General features: G+C 41.2%; 1 protein-coding gene across 1 annotated transcript in view; it reads left to right on the top strand.

Annotated features, from left to right (window-relative positions):
- Positions 1-11,912: 11,912 nt before the first annotated feature.
- Positions 11,913-21,368, top strand: part of LOC149286950 (cGMP-dependent protein kinase 2-like) — a 60,812-nt gene continuing 51,356 nt past the window's right edge. The window contains exon 1 of the mRNA XM_089493566.1: positions 11,913-12,451. Within this exon, the coding sequence (XP_089349692.1) occupies positions 11,913-12,451 (539 nt within the window). The remainder of the gene's footprint in view (positions 12,452-21,368) is intronic.

Raw genomic sequence — 21,368 nt, 5'->3', positions numbered from 1 at the left:
ATAAAAGAATTTCAAATACCCAAGGATTGTCTAATTTAAAAAAATGAATGGTCTGAGCGCACTTCCCAAATGTGGCCTTTTAACCCCAAACACCAGACAAATCCATGCATGGGGAGTATCACTGTACTCGGGAGATGTTGCTGAACACATAGATTTATACCCAAAGTACAATTTGTGTGAAAAAAAATACAAAAAAATGTACTACCAAAAACTAGCATTTGAAATACCTTGGGGAGTCTAGTTTTCAAAAATATATGGTTTGACGGGGAAAATTGAATTAGCCGGCTTCAAAGATGGCCCTATTAGGGCATGGGGGCAGTAGGACCAGATGTAAAAGTTTCAAGTAAAAAAATGCGCACTTCCTAAATGTGGCGTTTTACCTCCCAAACAACCCGACAAACCCATGCATGGGTATCACTGTACTCGGGAGATGTTGCTGAACACATATTGGGGTCTTGTTTGAAAGTGACCTATACCAGGAGCTATAAATCCATACCTGAAGCTCAATCTTAGTGATAATAATCACAAAATAAATTACTACCGCAAAGTGGTGGTAGTAGAATTAGTGCATGGAAAGGGTTAAAATACCAGGATTAGAAACCTTGAGGTGTCTAGTTTTCAAAAATATATGATTTGATGGGGTAAATTGCATTGGCCAGCTTCAAAGATAACCGAAATAGCACATGGGGCAGAATAACTAGCTTTGGAAAAAAATGGTTTTAAAATAGCAAAACGCTACATGTACTTATTGCCCAATAACTTGCAGAAAAAAGCAAAAACATAAAAACATTTGGTATATCCAAACTCAGGAAAAATAGTAGAATCTATTTAGCGGGATTTTTCATTAGCTTTTTTAGAGTAAAAGATTTTTCGGGTAAAAGTCAGAAAATGTGGGTTTTTTTTCAATTTTCCATCAAATGTTTTTATTTCTTATGGAAAATTAGATAATATGATCAAAAAAATGGTATATGAAAAAGCCCTTCTTGTCCTGAAAAAACAACATATAACTTGAGTGGGTACACTAAATGAGTGAAGAGAAAGTTACATCTAAACACAAGCACCGCAAAAGTGTTAAAACAGCCTAGGTCCCAAAGGGTAGAAAATGTAAAACACAGCCTGGTCCTTAAGGGGTTATGGAGAGATGCTTGGCCAGTCTATCACCTTTACCCTCAACTTCTTTAGCAAGGCAGTAGTCATCTTGGAGGTGTGTTTGGGATTGTTATCATGTTGGAAAACTGCCCTGCGGCCCAGTCTCCAAAGGGAGGGGCTCATGCTCTGCTTCAGTATGCCCATACCACGCAGGTCCAGACCATGACACTCCCACCACCAAGCTTGACTGTAGGTAAGACACACTTGTCCTTGTACTCCTTACCTGGTTGCCGCCACACATGCTGGGACACCATCTGAACCAAATAATCTTGGTCTCATCGGACCGCAGGACATGGTTCCAGTAATACATGTACTTAGTCTGTTTGTCTTCAGCAAACTGTTTGCAGGCTTTCTTGTGCATCTATAGAAGAGGCTTGACATGCAAATTCGTGAAGCGTTCTATATTTTTTTCTAATATACAGATTGCTTTTATGGAATCTAAACAATTTAACAGATATAAAAGGGTTAGTATGTTTTATGTACCAGCAATTGTTAACTAATACTTTTACAGTCAAAATAAAATTATTAGACCATTGGGCAACAGAAATAGAAGAAAAAATAGATGACGAACAATGGGATCAATTGTTTGCTTTACTGAAAGGCCCAACCAAATGTATAAAACTATCAGAACTTTATGCTAAAATACTTCATAGGTGGCACTACACACCTGAGAAATTGCACACGTTTTATCCCCAAAGACTGAATTTATGTTGGCAGAAATGCAACCAAATTGGTACTCATCTACATATATTTTGGTCCTGTCCACAAGTATATCAAATCTGGTCTCAATTATTCAAACACATGAGTGAAATCCTAAAAATCCAGATTCCAATTGATCCAAAGATAGGGATTTTGGGAATCTATCCGCATTATATACCACACAATTCAGGAAACTTTTAAATAATTGCTCAGTGCCTATCTCCAGCTGGCGGGAGGTTTCTCACTGTTGGGATCATCTAAGTCCTGGACTACTGTTGCAGGGAGCTCCTCTCTCAGCAGCAGTAGCTTGGGCAGAAGAACTTCTGCGGTGAGGACCTCCCTTAGAGACCAGCGTAATAGCGACAGTTCCCTTGACCTTGTAATATCTATGTCATTAACCAACACATTTCTTTATTCTGTAACAAAGTTTGATATACATGCAAAAAAAAAAATCTTTAATCAAAACTCTTCAATAAAAACTTATTATATATATATATATATATAAAAAAAAGAGGCTTCCTTCTGGGACGACAGCCATGCAGACCAATTTGATGCAGTGTGCGGCGTATGGTCTGAGCACTGACAGGCTGACCCCCCCACCCCTTCAACAACGCTGGCAGCACTCATACGTCTATTTCCCAACGACAACCACTGGATATGACGCTGAGCACATGCACTCAACTTCTTTGGGCGACCATGGCGAGGCCTGTTCTGAGTGGAACCTGTCCTGTGAAACCGCTGTATGGTCTTGCCCATCGTGCTGCAGCTCAGTTTCAGGGTCTTGGTAATCTTTTTATAGCCTAGACCATCTTTATGCAACAATCTTTTTTTAGATCCTTAGAGAGTTCTTTGCCATGAGGTGCTATGTTGAACTTCCAGTGACCAGTATAAGAGAGTGTGAGAGTGATAACACCAAATTTAACACACCTGCTCCCCATTAACACCTGAGACCTTGTAACACTAACGAGGCACATGACACCGGGGAGGGTTACTCACTTTTGTTGCCAAGGTTTAGACATTAATGCCTGTGTGTTAAGTTATTTTGAGGGAACAGCACATTTACACTGTTGTACAAGCTGCACACTCACTACTTTACATTGCAGCAGAGTGTCATTTCTTCAGTGTTGTCACATGAAAAGGTATAATACAATATTTACAAAAATGTGAGGGGGTACTCACTTTTGTGAGATACTGTACATGGTACAGGTCACCACAAAGGACAGGGAACCAGGCAAGGAACATAGGGGATGGAGTGAGACGCCGAGATCCTCCGGCGCTTCTCCTTTAAGCAAGGGACATGGGGAGAGGAGAGAGGAACCGAGATCCTCAGATGTATAAGGGAAAGAGGGGAAAGGTATATAAAATACAGAGACACTCAGGCCCGGACTGGCCATCGGGTGGCCCAGGGCCGGATTGACGTAAGGGCTGATGGAGCTGAAGCTCCAGGCCCCTACCTTAAAATAGGCACAGTCAGGACCTCTACGGCCGCATTAACGCAGGGCATAAGGGGCACCTGCCCCTTAAGCCCGCAGCAACTGCGACCAGGCCCGCCACTCTAGGGGGCCGGGCAGCCCCCATTAGGGCCGGCCTTAGGGGTGTGCGGCCGCACAGGGATTAAATTAAAACATTGGGGGTTTTTTTACTTTATTTCACATCCTCCATGTTAAATAAAGTTTTTTTTAACTTTATTTAACATGGTGGATTTTAAATAAAGTTAAAAAAAACCCCGGTGTTTTAATTTAAGCCCTGTGCGGCCGCACACCCCTAAGGTCGGCCCTGGTGGGGGCTGCCCGGCAACCTAGATTGGCGGGCCCAGTCACAGTTGCTGCTTACTCCAGCAACAAGGTAAGAAGGGTGAGGGAGGGGGTGCAGTGAGAGGGGGGAGAGGGGATAGATGGCGAGAGGGGGTACATATTGAGAAGTGGGGAAGGGGGTACATAGTGATAAGGGGGAACATAGTAAGAAGGGGAGGGGTAGATGGGGAGAGGGGTAGCGTGAATGTGTTCGAGAATGAATGAATGAATGAATAAATGTGTGGATGAATTGTGTGAATGCGTATGAGAATTAATGAATTCATGTGTGGATGAATTGCTTGAATGATTTGTGAGACTGCATTAATGAATATGTGTTAATGATTTGTGTGAATGAGTAAGTGTTTGTGTCTATCATGAATGTTTAAGTGATTTGGGGAAATGCAAAGATGGTACATGAAGGGTGGGCTTTAACAATAAATAAATAAATAAAAATGGGCTGCTTAGTCTTAAATGCCCGGGCCTATTTTTTGTCCCAGCCCAGGCCTGGATACACTAACAAAACAGCAAGCTGTAGAGAGGAAATCAACTCCAGGCAGACCCCTTAAAGTGGTGGCCACGCCTGGCCGAATCCTGACAGTAGCTTTCGCAGTATGTTTTGGGTCACTGTGCATATGTAAAGTGAAGCACCGGATAATGATATGGGATGGAGGTCTTCCACACACTTCACAGCTCAATGGAATGGTCAGGGGAGATAAGATGACCTCTCCAACTGGACCATAATCCTTATTGCCTTCAAAAGCGAGGAGCATGGTGGGATAGTGCCCAAAAATCAGGACTATCTTGTGGAAAACTGAACAGTTGAGGTATGCCATTCCACCTTACCAATCTGCCAACTTCAGGCCTCCCAAACATTCAAAGACAAAGAGGGACACTCTTGTTTAGGTGATTTGGTTAGAGTAGTGGCTGGGGTTAGGGGTTTATCATGCAAAATAATGCACTTGGGATGTAAACATCCAAACGTAACATATAGCATTAGGAGTCATGCCACTGAGTAATTACATAATTAGTGTTTTGCTATTTCAAAAACATTTGAAGCCGTCCAATGCAATTTACCTCATCAAACCTAGACACCCCAGGGTATTTGAAATGCTAGTATTTTAACTCTTTCCATGCACTAATTCTACCATTAGTCTTTGTCAAGCTTTGTGTAACTTTTTTGCGTTTTTTCCCACACACATTTTACTTCAGGTGTAAATTTACAGCTCCTGGTATATGTCACTGTCAAACAAACACCCCAATTTGTGTTCAGGAACATTTTCTGCGTACAGTGATACCACCCATGCATGGGTTTGTCGGGTTATTTGGGAACTAAAAGGCCACATTTGTGAAGTGGGCATTTCTTTTATTGGAATTTTGACATGGAAAATTCTGCCCACATATCCTATTTGGGATATCTTTGAAGCTGGTCAGTTCAGTTTATTTCAGGGTATTTCAAATGCTGGTATTTTAACTGTTTCTATGTACACATTTTACCTTCATCAAAGTTTGCAGTAGTATTTTTTATGTTTTTTTCCACACACATTCAATAGTAGGTATGAATTTACAGCTCCTTGTATATTTCACTGTCAAACAACACCCTAATATGTGTTCAGTGGCATCTTCTGAGTACACTGATACCCCCCCATTGTTGGGTTGTTTGGGGGCTAAAAGGCCGTATTTGGGAAATCTTCTCACCGAGGCCTTGCATTTTCTAGTTTGCCACTATGTTGCAGACTGTCTGGTCTCTGTGTGTCCGCCACGGGGTGCTGAGTTCTGTCTGCGTCGCAAGTCTGTAGCGGTGCTGTGTCTGCGTCCTTCAAGTGTATCAGCCCCCAGGCAGCACACAAACCACACGTGGACGGTGTTTACAAGAAATTTAGCGGGCGTAAGTGTAAAACTATTATTTAGCCCACTCCAGCTCTAAAAATGCAGTTATACCACTTTACATATCTTGGACCCATCATCTTATACCACCTCTCTTGCAAATTCACAATCAATCATATACCTTTAATTAGGTATTCAGCAAGAGGGCTTGTGGCTATACTATTAATTTGCATATATTTTTATATATATATATATAAATATAGGTAAATATGTATGTTAGATTTAGAAGAAGAATGTATTTTATTTGAATAATTGAGTTTTAAATAACGAGCAGTGTGGCACAATCATACCCAACTGACATTTTGGGCTCTTAAAAAAAAAAAAGAGGACTATCAGGAAAGGTAAAAGGGAGTGACGAAATTAGGTTCCAAAGAGGGACCGTTCACCTTAAAGGAGGATACTTTAGCTAACAGGAGTTAATAACATCTTAAACACAGGATTTGAGAAACTATGTCTGAACATGTATGTATTGTAAACACGTATGTAAATATACAGTTTGTTTGACCCAGACACTAGCAGTGAAGTTCTGTAAGTGCACTGTATTTTTCATATTATTTACAGTAGCTTTCTTTTTTTCTGAAACCCTTTTCGGTTATTTTCTAGTTTATTTTTACATATTAATAATCATCTGCCTGATGAACAGAAAATTATAGGGTTTGAAATCACCATAAATATATTTACTTTTTTTGATTCATCACACACACACACAACTCCTTCATACAGCTTCCTCCACTTGACTCGTTCAATGCCAGCCTAAAACTAATGGAGCCCTGTTAGATAAACCACTAACTGCTGCTAACGATAGTATAGGGCCTTAGTGATCTGCTCCATATAAATCATTTCGCATCTTATGTGCTGTCTGTGTGTAAGATAAATTGCTCAGAGTACACTTTCTCCTACCATGCGACATAATCACCTCGCTCCCATGGGTGACAATGGTGTCCTGCCGCGCCCTGGGCTGCTACCTCCCACCACCCAGGCAGAGGGTGTGTGGGGGGGGGGGGAGTCACAGCAGCCAAGGGACTCCTATCACTTACAGATCACTGTGTTATTGAATGGAGAGCATAACAGTGTCACTTCTCTCTTTTTTGTCAGAACTGTGCCCAGAGGAGAAGAGCGATGTGAAGGAGTTTCATGGTCTGATGAAAGACAAAAGTAGGATCATCCATAACCTTAAATAGAGGTAAGTGTCTCCACTCACTTGGCATTACTGATTATGAGCCTGTTATGAAGCAGGTGCATAATTTATGGTGGTGAAAGGGTTAATCATGAAATGCAAAGATCGTTTGTAAAGTGTTTAGCTATCAAAAGGTTCATTTTATTTTAAAATGACATTAATATTTTTTTAAGGTGAGGCGACTGTTTTGAAAATAAATTCTGCATACTTTGAATGCTTTATTATTTTTCTGGATTTTTGGGGGGAATTGGTCAATATTAGGAATTGTTCCTTAGTGGTCTAATAATTTAAAAGTTATGTACTGGTGCAAGTGTTTTTCCCCCCCTTAATAAACCACATTTGTGTTATTCAATAATTGATAATAGTCAGATTTTGCACTTGAGAACCTTAAACCAATCTTCTTAAACCAAATCTGGGTTATTATATAATATTTATGTGTTAAATACATGTTTTAATACAATGAAAAGGCACGATGAACAGTAAAGTACTGAACAAAATGATTTGTAGCATGAACTTCCCCATTTTAGTAATTACCTATATTGCTCCATTTTTATTGACGTTATCAACAGAAATATTGTACACTCAGATTAGTTGAGAGAAGTATAAAAATCATCACCTTGTATTCCATGATAAATTAGCTTTTTAACTGCCCTGTATAAAATAATCTGTTTCAGACTTTTCACTAAGAGGAAGAAGTAAAAAAACGAAAAACAAAATAAATAAATAAAAAGGTCATTTTATGATTTATTAGTATATAAACAAATGTAATTGTTAAAGAACATCTTATTTTGTGATTGAGAGCAGTGAATGTGATTGATGATTTATTTAGGTTTTAGGAGGCGGTCTTGTACCTTTTCGAGTTGTTATGCTTAGCAATAATAGCATTTCGATGCTGTCAGAAAGCTCTCTTGTCCTCACCATTGTAAAAAAGGAACAGTGAATAACAGTGGCCTTTTAACTATTAAAGCCATCATTGATTAATTGATTAATTTTAGCCATATGAGCTTAAATGCACTGGCAATTTATTACAGGTTAGTCCAACTTTACAGTAATGACATTCTAGCTCTTCTTTTCAAACTAATATGCCAAAAAGTACCGTATTTGCTCGATTATAAGACGAGGTTTTTTTCAGAGCAAATGCTCTGAAAAATACCCCTCGTCTTCTAATCGGGGTCGTCTTCTAATCAGACCTCAAATAGAGGTCTGATTATGAGACTAAGATCCAGATCCCCCGCACCGCTGCAGGGGACCTGGATCCTCCTGTCTCCCCCCCCCCACACTTACTTACCGGTGCTTCCTGCTGTATTGCCGGGGCAGCGGGTTGACGTCTACGCGATCCGCGTAGACAACGTCCGCTGCAGCCGGAAGGAGGTGTGGCTAGCAGCGGGGGTTGTCTGCGTCCGTCGCGGATACCTTCCCCGACTGTCAGAAATCAGAGTTCCCCGCACAGGTGCCGGAACTCTGATCTCTGACAGCCGGGAAAGGTATCCGCGACGGACGCAGACAACCCCCCGCTGCCAACTCCACCTCCTTCCGGCTGCAGCGGAAGGAGACGTCAACCCGCTGCCCCGGCAATACAGCAGGAATTTGGAAGCACCGGTAAGTGTGTGTGCGTGTGTGTGTTAAATGGGGACATAGGGCATTTCTGGAATGCCTTATACCCCTATATGCCACTCTGGCACTTAGGGGGTTAAAAGGCATATTATGGGGCAGAGTGGCATATAGGGAGTTATAAGGCATTTCAGGAAGCAGAGTGGCGTTAAGGGGGCATTTAATAGAGCACTCTGCCTCCTGAAATGCCTTATAGAGTGCTCTATACAATGCCTTTTAACTCCCTTAATGCCACTGCCTCCTGGAATGCCTTATACCTCCCTATATGCCACTCTGCCCCATAATATGCATTTTAACCCCCTAAATGCCAGAATGGGATATAGGGGTATAAGGCATTTCTGGAGGCAGAGTGGCACATAGGGGGTCAAAAGGCATACCATGGGGCACAGTGGCATATAGAGGGTTAAAAGGCATATCATGGGCCACAGTGCCATATTGGTGTGGCAAGCCTGGGGGCAGATGTGCGTAACTGGGGGACAGGTTGGAAAATACAAGGAAATAAAAACAAAAAAAATATTTTTCTCAATCATAGCTTTTATTTAAAAAAATAGTTTACATGAATTAACATTTACTGGTAAAACTTTTTTCCTTTAGGGTCGTCTTATATTCAGGCTTTTTCTTTTTTTCCTAAGTTAATATTCAGATTTTGGGGGGTCGTCTTATAATCAGGGTCGTCTTATAATCGAGCAAATACGGTATTTAATTGCAATGTTTCCATTTTCATACTTTCGCTCTCATTTCTTTTTCTAAATGGGTATTGTTTTATCTTGTGCTGTTCTGTGTCACACATAAGATGGTGTATATAGACTAAAGCTGTTACACTACACACTTTTTATAGGAGATAACCTACAAAATATTCAAGGGTGCCAATAATTGGTTTACCATAACTGTATATGTTTTTTGTGATGAACCATGTAATATTTAGGTTAATAAGCTGGTAGGCTGACGTACAAATTGAATAGTATAAGGAATCCAAGCAAACTAGGGCCCTGAAACAGCAGTGGCCACTATATTTTCATTAGGCCTCCAGTTGTAAAGCCATATACCGGTATTACATACTTGCTTTAATATAATTTAGATGTAAAATCCTTGCACCCTACGCATGACAAACTGATGTGGACTTGACCAGTCCAAGGCTTGTGCACCACTGAAATAAAGTTACTTATCAGTAATAGAGTTATGATGACTATGTAGGGCCCATTGTGGTACCATTGGTCTCTCCCTTAATGTCTAAACTATAGTAAGGGAGTTTGCCATGTGATGATGATGGTAGACCCCCTCCCAAAAAAAGAAAATAAACAGTATTTTGCCTCTGTTACACATTGCACAATGATGGGCATAAGCTTCATAACAACGGTTGAAAAATGTTATGCAATTATGTTTTGTGGTTTATTATAGTAAATAATCAATACCACAAATGGTTAATGCAGACTTCACAATGACATTACGCATTTAAAAAAAGGCCAGAATAAAATGTTTGGTTTATCATGGATTTATTTTCTCTCTTAGCAGAGGAAAAGGGGTTTACTTGCATGTCTTATGGTGCACGTTTTACAGCTTGGTTTCCAAATGCAATGATTTCCAATAAAGGTTACTTCTTAGGAGTGTTTTAGGATGAAATGGAATGTACATAAATAAATGCTGGATACTAGGCAAAATGACCATACCATAGTGTCAGGCTAATTTCAGTCAAGAAGCAGAGAGTTAGGTGGACAAAATAAGCTCACAAAAATGAAATGTTTACATGTTTTAAATATATTGTGTTATTATTTCATAGAAATGTTAAAAGGAGATGGGCGTAAAATCAAGGTGATTTCTGCTCAGGTGTTGTTGTCAGAGGAGGTGCAGATTGTGACTAGTAAACAGTGGAGCTAAACGCCTGAATTGCATAAAAACCTTTATGGTGAGATTAATAGCCCTGTCCTTTTTTTGGAAGATAAATGTGCCAGAATATCTCACAGACATGTTTATGATAGGACATAAAGGAACAGTCATGTCAAAATATTTTTTGGTCTGACTTCTTCATCATAAGTATAGAAGTACATCCCATGTTTCCTGATGCCTGTAAACAATGGCATAACTTACCATTTAATTAGTTCACAATCTAATATTGCCCAGTCCGCATATAGTACCTTTCTTAATTATTATTAACATTGCGAGTATAGCTGCTCTCAAAATTTAAAGTGGCAAAAGAGACATTTTTGTTTTAGTTTAGGGGCAGAATTATTTGGTACTTAGATGAAGAATCATGTATTTTAGTGCATTTTTATTATGGCTTTTAGGGCTGTAGTAGACCATTGTGATATACGATTTGTGCTCCCAGAGGTGGATCCTGCACTGCATTGGCCTCTACCTCTTCTGGTGGTAAACTGTTCAATTTATCTACCACCTCCTCAATAAAGTAAAACTTCATTTTTTTAGATTATGACCTGTTGTTGTAACATTTCTCCCCTGAAATAATCCCTTTAAGCATTTAACATCTCCCTTTCTCTTCTTTTCTTTCTTTTCTTATAATTTTTATCCTGCCGTTTACCATTTTAGTAGCGTTCCAACAATATTTTAATATCCTTCTGGGGATGGGGTCTCCAGAACTGTACACAATACTCTAGGTGAAGTCTAACCAGAGATCTGTAACGTGGCAGAACCACCTCTCTCCTTGGGATACTAATGCCCTTAGCTATACAACCCTGCCCTTCTTGCTTTTTCTGACACTTCATTACATTGTTTGCTTACCTTTAAGTCTTTAGAAAGAATTGTCACTGAAAGAACATGCCCCAGTACTATATTCTGCCTTGGGATTTACGTCCCAAATGCATTATTTTACATTTATTAACATTAAACTGCAGCTGCCACATTCTTGATCATTCTTCTAATTGACTTAAATAATTTGCAATTTGGCTTGTTCCACCAGGAATGTCTAACCTTTTGCAACTATCACGGAAATTGGATTATCTTATTTAATTAAAGCAACTCTAAATGTACAGCAATGGTAAACATATAAAGAAATATTAGAGTTGGTGGCACTATTGCAATAGGGGACAGTGAAAATTACAAATATCAGTAAAACGGATTTTAACAGTAAGATTTACAAATGTTAATCCATACAAGTACAGAAGGAGGCAAAGGATCTGCTCTTATAAGTTTACAATCTATTAGGTGGCATATTCTCAAGGCATTCAATGAATAAATGCCTTGCTTAACAACAGCGGCATGTTTCTAACAGTAATTTATTTTAACCTACTACAAAAGAGGCACCCTAGCAGGTCACACATAACCATTTTAAGTGCTAGGCACATGAAAACACATTATTGTTTTACCTTTTTTCAATAAGTTGTCTAGTGTTTTATGATAAAATAACAAACTAGAGAAGCTAACCAAAAACTTTATGAAAATATAATCAGGTTCCAAAAACTATGATTTACAAGAAATAGCTAAAGTAATAGACTTAGATTTCTTTAAAATCTATAAGGAGTTAAAAGAATCAATATATATCAATTTTAACAGGAGATAAATGTTCTAAGAGCACTCAACTGTCAAACTGTCAACCAGGGAAAACTAATTAAACAACATTTGTCATTTTTTGTAGGCCATCAGGAGAAATGGGAAATGGCTCCATGAAACCTAAGCCGCTAAGAAAGCCAGATGGACAGCTGGTGAACATCTCTGTAGGTTCCTGTAGCAAGCTCCGTAATGGAGATGTTGTTAAAGGTAAAGTATGGGAACTTGAAATAGAACTGAAGAAGAAGAATGAAGAATTAAAAAATAAAGAGCAGGTTCTCCATGAGCTGCAGGAGCAATTTAGCAAACAGACTCAGGTGATTGCCGAAATTACAGAAGAGCTTCAAAGCAAATGTGTCCAGCTTAACAAATTGCAAGATGTCATCAGTTCTCAAGGAGAAAATGCTACGCGTCTACCCACATTTCGAGTATTGCCAGCATCACCAACAAATTCCATGCAGGCCTCAACATCCAAAACATTGCAGACATCACCATTTAAGACATTGTCAGGCTTATTCAACAACAGTAAACGTAAGGGGGCCAAGGAAGGTATTTCTGCAGAACCAACCTCTACAGCATATGACCACGTTGGTCAGTCGAGATTCTCATTTGAGAAGGCGCGTGTTAGAAAAGACTCCAGGTAAGTTCACAGTTTCTGTCATAAGAATTAGCATAATAACAACTGTTCATATATCTGACCTTGAGCATATCAAAACTTAAGTACTTACTAAAAATCTGTTGGAGACACAGAATCGCTCGTGCAACATTTGCATAATTGTAAGAAAGTATGTCTAGGCCTTAAAACGTAAAATATTTGAACTTTTTTGAAGTCTTGAGAAACTGTTTTTGTATGCACTTGCTCTGAAACCACTATTTATAAACTGTATAGGAAGGAGGCAAGCGGAGGATACCACTGAAAATGTTGAGTGCAATTGATAGCTGCCACATCGAGTGCTCTAGCGCTTAGAGCGGGAGATCTTACAATGTTTACAAGCGGGTTCACTAAAGTCTATAAAAGGGGATCACAAGAGGATCTCTAGTGAAATAATTATAACAATGTGAAAAAAAAAAGAGGTCAAATGTGTAAACACCTCACAATACAAACTCAAACAACTCTATTGCGTCATAGCTGAAAAATAGCATAGCATTTCTGTCCCTAAAACGTAAAAATACTATATTTGTGTGATATTACTTACCTTGGTGATGTTGTTGAACATAAATAGTTTTTAATGCAGTGGCATCCAACCTGTAACAGGAATCCTAAGAAAAATTACAAAATAATTGTGTATTTTTTTTTTAAATTTTCTCTAAAGACAAAGTTATACTGGAAGAAGATCAATGTGAATGAGTTATGGCTGTGATGAGTCTTGTGGGAAGCACTGGTTCCTGTGGTGCATATACCCAAATTCTCCCTACAAATCTTCTTTCTGTTCTGTGTCTGCCACCTTAATTCTATCAAGATGCAGTGTCTTGTATGTGGGGGCACAATTTTAAACTATGAAATTGCCTAGGTTTTTATTAGAGTGTGGCCTTTGCCTGTTGCCAGAGTTTCTTGCAATGCAGCCCAGTGGCATGGTTGTAATGTTATGTTTCACTATTTTGCAGTCAGAGTTGCTCTTTTTTTATATGTGTCTCCAGTGGTGACCTTGTTTCGTAATTCCCAGCAACATATTGAACTAAATTTGGGCCTAGCAATAGGCTGTTAAGGGGTTTTGGTTTGATTTTGAACTTTTAAGTTAGCTGTGTTATGTGAAAATATATTAGTCAATGACATATGCAGGAGCAAAAGGGCCCTGGGTCAAAGAAATCACAAGTACCCTAAATATGAAAAGTAAAACAACAAATTGACACTTAAACTACTGTTCAGTTCATACATATTACGTCCCAGTAGGACGTACCTGTTATCACATGCCACAGCTATTTATTTTTTGCCCAATCATCAATCAACCACTGCTGGTGCATACTATCCAGCTGTCCAAGGACACCCATGAGCACATGATGTTATTTGCAAGTCTGCCTACAATGTAAGCAGAGACTTCTCTTTAATTTATTTATCCTGTGTGCATCTGCGGCTATCAGCAGTTCTGATAATTAGGACATTCATGGACATAATCAGGGACATCTGACAACCTGTATATTATTATTAATTATTATTATTATTATCGTTTATTTATATAGCGCCAACAATTTATGCAGCGCATAATACAACACATACCGTATTTGCTCGGAATATCAGGGAGGCAGAGTGGCATATAGGGGGTCAAAACGAATATCAGGGAGGCAGAGTGGCATATAGGGGGTCAAAACGAATATCAGGGAGGCAGAGTGGCATATAGGGGTAAAAGGAATATCAGGGAGGCAGAGTGGCATATAGGGGGTATAAGGCATTTCAGGGGGCAGAGTGGCATATAAGGGGGTATAAGGCATATCTGGGGAGAAGATGTCCATAACTGGGGCCAGGTTGACAAATAAAAGGAAGTAAAAACAAAAAATTCATTTTTCTCAATCATAGTTTTTATTAAATATGAATAAATAGTGAATTAATATATATTTTTTCTTTTTTTCCTAAATTAATATTCAAATGTTGGGGGCTCGTCTTTTAATAGAGCAAATACCGTATATTCAAGGGGTATGGCAAGATGAGACTAAGACAAATCGATGCATTAGGTGAAAAGAGGGCCCTGCTCGGAAGCTTACATTCTGTATATAAGCCTGGTTGTCAAGAGTGCTGATTTGAGACTATTGACAGCAATACTGGAGTTGGGTACCTATATGTTGATAATCTTGCTTTGCCACATAATCAATACAATCTAACATCAGTTATGTTTGCCTGACTGAAAAATATATCATAAACATAAAGCTTGTTATCTTTTCAAAAGCACATAGAGCCAAATATTTTCCAGATAAAGTTTTTTGGGGGTAAAATCAAAAACATATCCTTGTACATGATAAACAGCTCCAGCACTGACTTGGGAAATGCTTCATGTGTTGAAATATATGAAATATACTCCAATTGATTTCAGTTAGTAGCACTTTCCTGAAAGTGATTGGCTTCTTCATAGTCAGACCATGAAGGATGAAAACTGCAGCAGCAGGGTTCGGTCTTTTGTGTTAGGTAAGTGTTTTCGTTTTTTTTTCTCCTTTTTGGAAGAATGCTTATTATACAGTAGTACTCTCAGAGTACTTTAACATGCATTCATCTATAGTGGCCCTGTCACGGACATTAAAAGTGTGCTAACCCGATTGTTTTGTGCTTCTGTGATAGTCAACAGATAATCTGCTTTTGTTAAAGGAGTACAGAATGCAGTATAATGGTTGCCACCTTAAAAGTTTTGTCTACATCAGAAATAAAACAAGAAGCACATATGGGCATGTGATGGAACCCTCCATCACTGGGGCCACTAGAGAGGCCTGACGGCCAGCTTCCTCCCTATGGACTATGGGCCCTGACTTTGTAAAGACTTCTGTGGCTACCCCCAGCAGTATATCATCCCATCACTTGCTGAGGGGATTATCTCCGGCAGACAGCCAGGATCTGCAACCAGGGAGTGACCGCCATTGTTTTAGTTTAATATCAGACCCCTCTACCCCATGGTGCATTATTATGTTGCCCCCCCCCCATTTCCCCCCAGTTCCACTACTACAGACATTTACCCCGGCCATCCCTGGAACTGGTTTCGGCCAGTAATAGATAGTGGAGGTTGGGAACCTATTGTTTTATTTAATCCCGTTACTGCCCCTGTGAGTACACTCCTCACATTTTTGTAAATATTTTATTATATCTTTTCATGTTACAATGCTGAAGACATGACACTCGGCTACAATGTAAAGTAGTTAGTGTACAGCCTGTATAACACTGTAAATTTGCTGTCCCCTCACAATAACTCAACACACAGCCATTAATAACAACATAAGCGAGTGCACTCCTAAGTGGAAATGTCCAAACTGGGCCCAATTAGCCATTTCCCCTTCCCAGTGTCACGTGACTCGTTAGTGTTACAAGGTCTCAGGTGTGAATGGGGAGCAGGTGTGTTCAATTTAGTGTTATCTCTCTCACACTGGTCACTGGAAGTTCAACATGGCACCTCATGAACTCTCTGAGGAACTGAAAAAAAGAATTGTTGCTCTACATAAAGATGATCTAGGCCAGGGCATGACAAATTTGTTGTGAATCTAGGCGCCAGCTAAAAAAGTTAGGAGCCAGGATTTTTTTTAAACTAACAGTTGGTCAGGAGTGATCTGATCATCATCAGCCCACTTACTAAACTAACAGCATTTGACCTGGAACCACCAGGGGGGTGGTTGGGGCTGGTCTCCACACTCATGTGGAGACCGAAGAACCCTCTCCCCTGTCCCTGAAGCTGCCTCTGGCAGCTGGGACGCAATTGCTGGTCTATAGACCAGCCATTGCAGGGGGAGTCTCTTTGATGACTGCTGTAGGCTTCCATGTCTACAGGAGTCATCAAAGGGCTTTTGGGGTTTTTGCTGTTGCTGGTCTGCCTGCTGTTGCTGGTCTGCCTGCCAGCAGCAGAGCCCCTTACAAAATGGGAATTAACCCGGCATTGAAGGGGTTAACGCTGCACTGTCGCTCTCATGGAGCGATCAGGCAGCAGGGGGGTGTTGTGTCAGGTCCCCACACTTGTGTGGGGACCTAATCAACCCACAACTAGACTTGTGCATTCGTCTTCGGGCGAACATGGAAACGAACACGAAGAGTGCGTTTTTGTGTTCGTTCCGAAGACACGCCGAAGAGAAGACGGCGGCGGTAAAACGTAGGCGAAGACACACACCACGAAGATCTTCGTGATTGTCTTCGTCTTCGTCTACCATTCCCCCCCCCTCTTCTAACTTACCTTGTCTTTGCGGCTTCACGACAGTTCCCGGAAGTGGAAATCCGCAGGTTCGCCGTCACGGGTTACAGGGCAGTGCGAATGAGCTTATTGGTCGCCTACAGGGACCTCCTCTGGCATCAACCAATTGGTTGATGCCAGAGGAAGACCCTGCAGGTGACCAATAGGCTCACTCGCACGGTCTTTGTAACCCCTGCCAGCGAACCTATGGATTTCCGCTCCCGTTAACCCCTTCGATGCTGCGTTATCTAACACAGCATCGAAGGGGTTAACGGGAGCGGAAATCCATAGGTTAAAGGGCTGTGCAAGCGACCAATAGGCTCACTTGCACGGCCCCTTAACCCTTTAAAAAATAAAGTTAACCACTAACTAATTGAACAGGGAGGGAGACCAGTGGGATCTGCCGGGTAAGTTGCAGCATTGAGGTTTTAAAGCCCCAATGCTGCAACTTACCCTGCAGATGCCACTGGTCTCCCTCCCTGTTCAATTAGTTAAATGTCCGTACGAGCGACTTTATTGTTCTCTCTTACGGACATTTAATTAATTGAACAGGGAGGGAGACCAGTGGGATGTGCCGGGTAAGTTGCAGCATTGCGGTTTTAAAACCCCAATGCTGCAACTTACCCTGCCGATGCCACTGGTCTCCCTCCCTGTTCAATTAGTTAAATGTCCGTACGAGCGACTTTATTGGTCGCTCGTACGGACATTTAACCCGGCAGAGACTAACTAATTGAACATGGAGGGAGACCAGTGGCATCGGCAGGGTAAGTTGCAGCATTGGGGTTTTAAAACCCGCAATGCTGCAACTTACCCTGCCGATGCCACTGGTCTCCCTCCCTGTTCAATTAGTTAAATGTCCGTACGAGCGACTTTATTGTTCGCTCGTACGGACATTTAATTAATTAAACAGGGAGGGAGAACAGTGGGATGTGCCGGGTAAGTTGCAGCATTGGGGTTTTAAAAGTCTGCACGAGCGACCCCAAACCCCAATGCTGCAACTTACCCGGCACATCCCACTGGTCTCCCTGTTCTATCAGGTAAATGTCTGTACGAACGACTTTATTGGTCGCTCGTACGGACATTTAACTGATAGAACAGGGAGACCAGTGGGATGTGCCGGGTAAGTTACAGCACCAGGACCCTAAAAGTCTGTACGAGCGACCAACAGAGTCGCTCGTACAGACTTTTAAAATCCCAATGCTGCAACTTACCCGGCAGATACCACTGGTCTCCCTGTTCTATCAGTTAATAAATGATAGAACAGGGAGACCAGCGGGATCTGCCGGACAATTACGGCACCAGGAGTTTAACAGTCTGACCCTATTGGTCGCCAGCAGGGGCTCGTCTGCCATCAACCAATGGCCTGCATGAGTGCATGAGAGCTGCCGACAATGGGAGCTACAGTTCATTGAGGGAACCATGAATGCCAACATGTACTGTGACATAATGAAGCAGAGCATTATCCCTCCCTTCGGAGACTGGGCTGCAGTATACCAACATCATAACGACCCCAAACACACCTCCAAGATGACCACTGCCTTGCTAAAGAAGCTGAGGGTGAAGGTGGTGGACTGGCCAAGCATCTCTCCAGACCTAAAGCCTATTGAGCATCTGTAGGGCATGATCAAACGGAAGGTGGGGGAGCTCAAGGTCTCTAACATCCATCAGCTCCGTGATGTCGTCATGGAGGACTGGAAGAGGACTTCAGTGGCAACCTGTAACGCTCTGGTGAACTCCATGCCGAGAGGGTTAAGACAGTGCTGGAAAATAATGGTGGCCACACAAAATATTGACACATTGGGCCCAATTTGGACATTTCCACTTAGGGTTGTACTCTTTTGTTGCCAAAGTTTAGACATTAATGGCTGTGTGTTGAGTTATTTTGAGGGGACAGCAATTTTACACTGTTATACAGTGTCATTTCTTCAGTGTTGTTGCATGAAAAGATATAATAAAATATTGAAAAAAATGTGAGGGGTGTACTCACTTTTGTGAGACACTGTATCTAGGAAGCATATTTCTGCAATATGTATTCAAGGCTATCTAAAACTGGCAAAGGCTATCTGATTAAATATGTCAGCGGAAGCTTGTAAAATACTGCTAGGTTTAAATACACATAAAAAAACATGTTTGCTTACGTAAAAAATAATGACTGTCTTTTAGTGTTCTCCAGATGGAATGTTGAATGACTTTATCCCAATTAGCTGCTGCTGTTACTCATTTGGGGATATGCTGGCAGGCTGCACAAGCCACAAAGCAATTAGTACTGAACATACCTTTTGCTGGATGGGTTAAAAGGATTAATAGTGATGTCTTAATTGATTTTTCTGCCTCCAGGCTTGTAGTTTTAATTGGCAAAGCGAACAACTTATGTAAAAGCTTATAGTGTGTGGGGTATCTAGGCCACAAAATAAACCCAAATTGGAAAAAATTATCCTTTTTTCCATCATAGGAACTACTTATAGATTTGAGCACCTTTGCTTTGATTGGATTTTTAAAAAAAAAAGTAAGGAGTCATAAACTATGTGTGTCATTATATACTTAAAATGTGTGGGAAAACGGTCACCACCAAGGCTTTTAGCATAACTAAATTCATGTATTAAAGCTACTTATAGATTGCGTTTTTCTGTTTCGCAATCAATGTTATTGTATTAGAGATATTTAGTTTAAAAGTATACCTAATGGAAACTTAGCTCTCTGTCTTAGTTAGTATAAGTAGCACATGTAATCAATTTATTGTCCTAAAGTTCTCTCCTATTTCCTTTCTCAGCCCTTACAAGGGCAGCTTGAACCAATCAACAACAATCAGCAAGTTAACAATAGGAGGGAGATAAATAAATGTGGGGAATCCTGCAGGTCCTTAGAATAGGAAGTGAAGGTGGCTGGTATTAATTCAAGGTTGGTTTTAATACCTAAAGATTACTTCATTTAACCTGTAAACACTATTACTAAGGTTTAGTGTGTGGAATCGTTATTGTTCAATATATATAAAGGAAAACTCAAAACAGCTCACACTTAATAGCATATGTAAAACAATAAAATCAAGTTCCCTTCTCACCCCTATACGTGGTATGTGTATTCCTAAACCTTGGGTCCAGGGCCTGGGACTTAGAGTTTTATGCACAGTATCTTAGTTGTTCATAGCACTGCTGTTCTGGAGTCACATCCCCGAGTGCTCCTATGACCACTTGGACTACTTTGGCCTTCACTCTTCACATATTCTCTAGTTCTTCTTTCGGGCCCTGGTACTTCTCCAGCTTCTCATATTCGTTCTTCCTGATGTTGCTGTCACTTGGCACCACTACATCTATCACTCTGTGCTGATGTTCTTGTACACAATGCCATCTATGTGGTTGTGCCGTTCAGTGTACGCTAGTTTCTGCTAGCATCTTAAAACCCCACCTGTGGACTCTCAGAAGCCTCTCTACACAGTCTGCACCTTGGGTCCTGTCTGGTGCAGTAGATGCCTGCTTCTATGGATTTCGTGCTTAGTGCCTGCTTTTGTGCTGCTATTATCCGTGACATAGTACTGTCTTTGGGTCCAGCCATGGTGTACAGAGTGTTGGACTTGGGTCTTCACATCTGCAGCCTCCACGTCCTCCTTTGTCCAGCTCACTATGCAGGCAGGGTATGTGACAAGTGGCAGGGCGTATGTGTTCATGGCACAGATCTTGTTCTTCCCATTGAGCTGGCTCTTCAGGATCTGCCTTATCTTTTGGCAGTACTTGGATGTTGCTGCCTTCCATGCCTCCTTGTCAAGGTTCCTATGTGACTGTGGGATACCAAGGGACTTGTAGCTGGTCTGTATGCTATGTGCTCTGCTGGTAGTTCTACTCCATCGGTCTGAAATATCTTCTGTCTTTTTACTATAATCCGGCTGCAGTTCTCCAGTCCAAATGACATCCCAATGTCTTCACTGTAAATCCGTGTCAGGTGGATCAGAGAGCCGGTGTCTCGTTTGCACAGTTTGATGTCATTCATGTATAGGAGGAGGTTGATGGTAGTTCAACTCTTGAACTTGTACTCATATCCAGTCTTTGCGATTAGCTGGCTGACGGGGTTCAGGTCTATGCAGAACAGCAGCAGGGACAGTGCATCACCTTTGTACATGCCATACTTGATGAACACTTGTGTATCGATTGTTATTATATATATATAATAATAACCCTTTTCCAAAATGATCTGAAATCTGATTATTTTTTTTCAGATAAAGAAACTTCTGGGATACTAACAGGGAGTGGGCAGGAAAGAGGTGTCTGACCTAGTCAGTAGATCCTTTCCTTTTTGACTTCTCCCTGCTGTCTGCTCCATTGTTCTGGTTTCTCACTGAGGTCCCAATGCACTTCTACTCCCTTTTTATGGACCAGAAGTGCTCAGGGGAACCTGAACAACATACACGAAGAGTTCTGGGTCCGTGGGTGGGAAGCCTTAACAACGGAGTGGATACAGCTGAGCAGGGCCGGCCGAAGACTTAACGCCGCCTGGGGCGAAGTTTAAAACGCCGCCCCCCCCCCCCCGCCGACGCCGGGGGGGGGGGGGGGGCGGCATTTTAAACTTCGCCGACGGCATAATCTACGACCCCCCCCCCGGTACTTACCTTTAAACAGTCCTGCGGCGAGTCTCCCTGCTCTGCCACGGTGCCGGCTTGTAATGCTGAGCGCCGGAAATTGACGTCACTTCCGGCGCTCTGCATTACAAGCCGGCACC

The sequence above is a fragment of the Sceloporus occidentalis genome, unplaced genomic scaffold (genome assembly GCF_023333645.1).
Source record: "Sceloporus occidentalis isolate IW3139 unplaced genomic scaffold, rSceOcc1.0.p SCAF_65, whole genome shotgun sequence".
NCBI classification, from domain to species: Eukaryota; Metazoa; Chordata; class Lepidosauria; order Squamata; family Phrynosomatidae; genus Sceloporus; species Sceloporus occidentalis.
The sequence above is the reverse complement of the archived record's forward strand: the minus strand, read 5'-3'. Positions and strand labels throughout refer to the sequence as shown.